At 47.1% G+C, this 7,166-nt stretch overlaps 1 protein-coding gene across 1 annotated transcript in view; it reads left to right on the top strand.

Moving 5' to 3' along the window:
• The first annotated feature begins 7,044 nt into the window (after nt 1-7,044).
• The window catches only part of LOC126493314 (cone-rod homeobox protein), a 6,794-nt gene continuing 6,672 nt past the window's right edge, over nt 7,045-7,166 (top strand). The window contains exon 1 of the mRNA XM_050130272.1: nt 7,045-7,089. Within this exon, the coding sequence (XP_049986229.1) occupies nt 7,045-7,089 (45 nt within the window). The remainder of the gene's footprint in view (nt 7,090-7,166) is intronic.

Here is a 7,166-nt window from a genome sequence, read left to right as displayed (position 1 = left end):
TGCCTTAAACATTTTTTTTTTTTCAGCAACATAGAGTTTGAACCTAGGGCCTTGTTTATGTCAGAATTTCTAATCCCAGCCTTCTTTTCATTTTTCTCAAAACAAGAACAACAAAAAGCAGCAATAAACTAAAAAACAAAAACCAAACCAGCCAACCAATCAACTAACCTACCAAACGAATGAACAAAACCCCCAAAACAACCAACCAAAAAACAAAAACAACAACAACAAAAACCCAAACAAAACCAGAAAACCCACTTATCGCAAATGCTTTCCACTTGGACTTTAGGCTAGAAATCCAGAGATGACGAGACCCACTATCCTGAAGGACCCCTGTCTGCAGGACCAGTCTTCCTCCCCTGCCGAGTCTCCTGACAGGGCTCCTCCGTGTCATTCTGCTAATGAGATCTGTTCTGATTCCCCTTCTGGCCCAGAGGCCTTAATCTCCCCTAGCAGGGGTCTGTGAAGGAGGGGGGGAGGGCCCCTCCTGACAGGCAGTGACCCAGTGGTGAGCAGGGATTATAGAATTTGCGTGTTTGGCTGTGTTTGTGTTTGGGTGTGTGGCCGGGTGTTCAGAGAAGTAGAACAGATTTGAGATGGAACAGGAACTCAGGGAGGTATTAATACCTGGAGGGACACAGAAAAACCAAGGGAGGGGACTACTAATGGGGGAGACGGCAGGATGGTGTGTGTGTGTTTCGGAGGGTGGGGTGGGGGCGCAGGAGCAGCAATGGGAACTTTCAGCATAAGAAGCAAACAGAGGATCTGAGACCAAGCTGCAGTTTCGGGCTTGAGTGGACCCGCAGAAGGACAGCAAAGTGAGAGAGGAGCCCACAGACAGAGGCAGAGAAAAAACGGGGGGAGAAACACAGTGGGAGATGGAAAGGGGGAGAAAGGATGCAAAATTAACTTACAAAGGGAGCGAAAGACAGAGAGTCAGAGACACAGAGACACAGAGAGGGACCAGAGAGATGGCTGAGTGGTTAAGAGCGCAGGGGCTGCTCCAGAAGATCTGGGTTCCATTCCCATATCTAATGGTAGCTTATAGAAGCCTGCCATTCCAGTTCTGAGGCATCTGATGCCCTCTTCTGGCCTCTTCAGGGACCATGCATGCACAGGGTGTAGAGATACAATATCCAAAAGACATAAGGATAAAAATAAATAAATCTAAACAAAACAGACACAGAGGGGCAGTCAGAGATACACAGAGACAGTGAGAGACAAAATGACTGAAAGAGAGACAGGGAGAAAAAGGCAGAGTCAGAGAGACACAGAGAGATAGCCAGAGGCAAGCGATTAGACACTTGACAGAGTGACAAAGACAGAGGCAGAAAGAGTGACAGAGAGACACACATGCAGAAGCATAGACAAAGATGCGAAGGGACCGAGAGAGGAAAGGACAGAAGTCGTGATGTAGAGACAGACAGAGATTAGAGCAATAGAGGGACAGCCTCTATTGGCTGAGGGGGAGAGAGGTAAACAGAGATAGAATAATGGAGGGATCATAGGATGCTGTGACAGGCTGATAAGGAGAACTGTACAGCCTGAGGCCCAAAGGGAGAAGAAACTGAGTCACGGGAGACCCCAAACAAAGAGAAGGTAATGAGAGGAAGAGGAAGGAATTTAATGTCTAATGAGATCAAGGCAAAGATGGGGGAGGTTAGAAAAAGGAGAAGCAGGAAGAACTTCGTGTCTGAACTAGTTCGCTCATCCAGGGCTGGTGGCATAGGTGTGTCATCCTAGCTAGTCCAGCGGAGCCAGGAGACTTACAAGTTCAAAACTAGCCTGGACGACAGAGAGCAATCCAGAAACCCCTGTGCCCCTCATTTCTCAGGCTCCCAGGGGCACTGAACACTCCTCTCTGTGCTTTTCAGATGGTTGCTAAAGCTGGAGGGAGGGACACCAGGTCAGACCTCAGGAAAGAATGGCAGCTCCTGGCTGTAGGTAGGAGTTGAGCCTTCCCTCCCTCCCTCCCTCATCAACCTTAATTGCCAAGATGTCACCGTGGGGGTGGTGACAGGGTGGGATTAAGCAGACAGTGCCCTTCCCCCAGCCAATGTCACCTCCTGTTGCCTAGTCAGTCCCGCATCTTGGCTGGGATTACCCTTCGAGATCTAGGCCACGGTAGATGACATCACTCTCCGCTCAGGATTAAAGTCGCCCCATAGGAGGGGAACTATTTCCTCTAGCCCCTGTTGTCTGATGACACCCTCCAGGTCCTGGGCCACCAGCAGAGTCCCCATTTCTTCTTCCCAAAGGTGAGTCTTTGATGGATAGGGCTGAGTAGACCAAAGAAGAGAGAGAAGAAAGAAGGGCATTATAGTCTTAGCTGTGTTTTCAGAGCATGGTACAGTTTGACTGGAAGATGGATCTGAGATGTTATCTGAACAGTTAACAATGTAGGGTAGAGAATCTAGGGAGCGCATGGGGAAGCAGGACCACAGTAGGAGGGAGTGAGGTTATAGCTGGGGACCAGTTCTGATCCAGAAGTGGCTTTTAGGGTGAGGACATTCAGAGGCGGAATGTCCCATCTTAGCACACATCCCTGATGTGTGAGTGTGTGTATGTATGTATGTATGTGTACAATGTGTGTAGCGTATGTGTACTTGTGAGAGAGTGACTGTGGAACCCAGAGATTGACATTTTTGGGTGTTTTCCTAAATACTCTCCTCCTGCTATGTTTTCCCTAGAATTCTCTATGTAGACCAGGCAGGCAGGCCTTGATCCTTAAGGAATCCTCCTGCCCTTGCCACCTGAGTGTTGGATTTAAGATGTCCGCCACCACACCCAGCCCACTCTAGCCAATGTCTGACACTAAACGTGGACTTCCCCATTGAGCTGAGGCTAGTTTGCCAGTAAGTCCTGTGGATTTGTGTGTCTCTGCTCCCCCAACCCTGGGGTTACGTGTTCAGATCTCTGCACCCAGCTTTTATCTGGGTGCTGGGGAGCTGAACTCAGATCCTCATGGATGCAGAACACATGCTTTACCCACTGAGTCATCTCCCCCCACCTTTATTTTATTTTGAGATGGGGTCTTATGGAGCGCAGGGTAGCTTTGAACTTGTTATGTAACTGAGGCTGATCTCAAATTCCTGGTCTTTGTGCACTACTATGTCCACTTGTATTTTTTCAACTCTTATGAATTTTTTGTCTGTTTTTAAAGCACACATTATATATATATACATATATATATATGTGTATATATCATACTGTGTGTGTGCTTGTTTTGTGCGCACATGTATGTGAGTGTGTGTATACTTGTGTCCTGACTTCCCTGTGGACAATTTGTAGGAATCAGTTCTCTCCTTCTACCATGTAGGTCTCAGAGGTTTTTTGCTTGTTTTTTCCTGTTTTTCGAGACAGGATTTCTATGTATATCCTTGGCTGTCCTGGAACTCACTCTGTAGACCAGGCTCAGCCTCACTGAGACACACCTGTCTCTACCTTTAAAGGTGTGCCAGCACGCCTGGCTTTTTATTTATTTGTTTATTGTTAAAGCAGTCTCTTGTAGCCCAGATTGGTCTTGAGTTTGCTGTATAGCTGGGAAATGACCTTGAACTTTTGATCCTTCAGTCTCCACCTGCAGAGTGCTGGGATTCTTCTCAGAGTGTTTGTGTTGTGAGACACCGGGCCTGACTAGCAACATGTTTTGCCTCAATGGCTATAGCCAAATTTTTAGGGTCTGTGGTCATTCAAAAAATTATAGAGACATGTAGCAGGGGATAGTGGTGTAAGCCTTTAATTTTAGTGCTCGAGAGGTAGAGGCAGGCAGATGTCAATGTGAAGCCAACTGTCACAACTGTCTTGTAACTCAAGTTCCTGAGGATCCAACACCCACTTCTGGTTTCTGCTGATACATGCATATGGTGCATAGACATACACATAGACAAAGCACACACACATAATATTAAGGAAAAAGAAAGTAATGGCAAAGTTCAGCTAATACTGCAGCATTTGTCATCTTTTTAGTTTTATATTTATTTGTTTATTGGTTTGAGTTTTCGAGGGTTTTGTATCTGTGTAACAGCTCTAGCTGTCCTGGAACTTGCTCTATAGACCAGGTTGGCTTCAAACTTACACAGAGATCCGCCTGTCTCTGCCTCCTCTGTGCTGGGATTAAAGGTGTGGGCCATCATGCCTGACTTCTTACTTGTTTATTTTTATTTTTTTATTTTTTTCGAGACTAGGTTTCTCTGTAGCTTTGGTGCCTGTCCTGGAACTAGTTCTTGTAGACCAGGTTCTCAAACTCACAGAGGTCTGCCTGCCTCTGCCACCGGAGTGCTGGGAGTAAAGGTGTGCGCCACCACAGCCCAGCTTTTGTTTATTTTTAAAGCAGTCTCTTGTAGCCCAGGCTGGTCTTGAGTTTGCTAACAGCTGGGAAATGACCTTGAACTTTCTATCCTTCAGCCTCCACCTGCAGATTGCTGGGATTTTTTGAAATACGTTTGTTTACGCGTGTGTAATGTATGCACATAAGTGTGTGCATATATTTGAATGTGTCTTCATATATGGAGGCCAGAGGTTGACATCAATATTTCCTCCATTGACCTCTGCCTCTTTCCCTTGAGAAGGTCTCACTGTGCTGGAAGCTGGACATTTGACTAAGCCATCTGTGTAGCCAGCTCTTGGGATCCACCTGTCTTGGCCCTACTAAGCTATAATTACAGGCATGCGCAGTCATGCCTGGCTTTTTGCTAGGAAGTGAACTCAGGTACACACTCTTATCTCTTCACCATTTCCTCAGTCCCCACCCCCGCCCCCCTTTTGAGACAGGGTCTCATGTATCCCAGGGTGGCCTCCAACACTTAAGTAGCCTAGAATGTCCTTGACCCTTCAGCCTTCATCTTCTTCTGCGTTCTAGAATTATAGGTGTGTGCCACCATGCTCAGATTATGAGTTGCTGGGGATTGAACCCAGGGCTTTGCACGTTCGAGGCAAGCTCTGTGCCGCCGACCCACACCACCAGCCTTCTGTTGTCATTACTGAGACAGGGTAAGCCTCCACACCTCGATTGGGAGGGAAGAGGGCCCCACAGTGTGCTAGCAGGGTGGTTCTGGCCATAGGTCAGAGAATGACCTGCAGGAGCTAGTTCTCTCTTACCACCTATGAGTCAGTCATGATCCCCTTGGGAGGCATCAAAAGACCCTTCCTCGGGGGTCACATGCCTGAGATCCTGCATATCAGATATAAGAGTAGCAAAATCACAGTGTCTTATGGTTGGGGGTCATGACATGAGGAACTGTGTTAAAGGGTTGCAGCCTTAGGAAAGTTGAGAACCACTGTTCAACCATGTGGGTACTGGGAAACCAACTTGGGTTGTCTGGTTCGGCAGCATGCTTTACTCCCCGAGCCTTAGTTTTTGTGTGTATGTGTGTGGTGTATGCTCACATGTGTCGGGAGCTGTGCACGCCTGTGGGGACACCAGCTGTCATCTATCACTCTCCCTGAGCCTGGATCTGGGCTGGGAGTCAGCAAGCCCTGGTGATCGTTTTGTGTCTGCCTCTCATCACAGCCTTAGGGTTAGAGGAGTTCATGGCATTAAGCCTGCCCCCCCCCACTTTTTTTTTTTTTTTTGAGAAAGAAGAGTCTCTCTTGCTGTAGCTCTGGTGGTCCTGGAACTCACTAGGAAGATGGAGTTGTCCTTGAACTCACAGAGATTATTTTATGTACGTGAGAGCTCGGTTTTTACGCCCACCAGAGGAGGGAATCAGATCCCATTACAGACGGTTGAGAGCCACCCTGTGCATGTTGAGAATTGAACTCGGGACCTCTGGAAGAGCAGCCAGTGCTCTTAACCACTGAGCCGTCTCTCCAGTCCAAGTGCTGGGATTTATGTCATGCATCACCACACCCAGCAAGCTGGGCTTTTAACTTTGGTGCTGGATCTGAACTCAGGTCCTCAGGGCTGTATGGTGTAACAGATGTTCTTAACTTTTCCAGCCCATGTGCTAGCATTTATTATTATTATTAAGATTAAAAAGCTTATTTGTGAGGCAGGCGGTGGTGGCGTACGCCTTTAATTTTAGCATTTTGGAGGCAGAGGCAGGTGGATCTCTGAGTTTGGGGACAACGAGGACTGTTACACAGAGAAATCCTGTGTTGAAAAATGAAAAAAAATATTATTTGTGTATATATGTGTATATATGAGGGTGCCTACAGAGGCCAGAGGAAGGCATTGACTCCCTAGGAGCTAGAGTTACAGGCAGCTGTGAGCTTTCTGATTTGAGTGCTTGGAACTGAATTTGAGTTCTCTGGAAGAGCTCTTAACCCCGAGGCACTTTCCAGCATCTGCATCCTTTGCCTGCCCCGCCCCACCCTGCTTTTTAGAATATATTTTCATTACTAAAAATTATGTATATGTGTGTATGCTTGTGGGAATGTGCATATGGATGTAGGTGCTTTTGGAGCTAGGACATAGAATCCTCTGGAACATAGGTGGAACACCCAGTGTGGGGCCTGACACTGAACCTGGGTCCTTTGGAAGAGCAATGAATGCTCTTAACTCTTTAGTCTTCTTCCAAGTTCCTACCCTTCCCCCTTCCCTTCCCTCTCCTCTTTCTCCTTCTTCCAGACGGGGTCTCTCTACATAGCCCTGGCTGTCCTAGAATTCACTCTGTAGATCAGTTTGACCACAAACTCACAGAGATCCTCCTGCCTCTGCCTCCAGAGTGCTGGGATTAAAGACACTATAGACACTATGTCTGCCTCCAGTCCCTCCCCCCTTTTTTATTTATTTTGTATGTATGTGTGCTTTAGTGTATGCTTGTGCACCATGTACATACCATGTTCACAGAGCTCTGAAGAAGGAGTTAGATGTGAGTTACTGTGTGGGGGCTGGGAATGGAACCTAGTCCTCTGCCAGAGCAGCCAAGTGTTTTTAACTGCAGAGCCATCTTTCCAGTCCCTATATATTATGTGCTGAAAGTTAGTGCCGTGTTCAAAAAACACAAACAATGGCAAAATCTGCATGTTGACATCACTGGATTTCATCCTTGGAATATACATATTATGTAATACAATATATTCAAAACTTGGGCTGGAGAGATGGCTCAGCAGTTAAGAGCATTGCCTGCTCTTACAAAGGTCCTGAGTTCAATTCCCGGCAACCACGTGGTGGCTCACAACCATCTGGAATGAGGTCTGGTGTCCTCTTCTGGCCTGCAGAC

The sequence above is a fragment of the Alexandromys fortis genome, unplaced genomic scaffold (assembly GCF_014885135.2).
Source record: "Alexandromys fortis isolate MF-2015 unplaced genomic scaffold, M_Fortis_MF-2015_v1.1 scaffold_325, whole genome shotgun sequence".
In the NCBI taxonomy this organism is placed as follows: Eukaryota; Metazoa; Chordata; class Mammalia; order Rodentia; family Cricetidae; genus Alexandromys; species Alexandromys fortis.
Note: the sequence above shows the minus strand (reverse complement) of the source record. Positions and strands in the feature narration are given on the sequence as shown.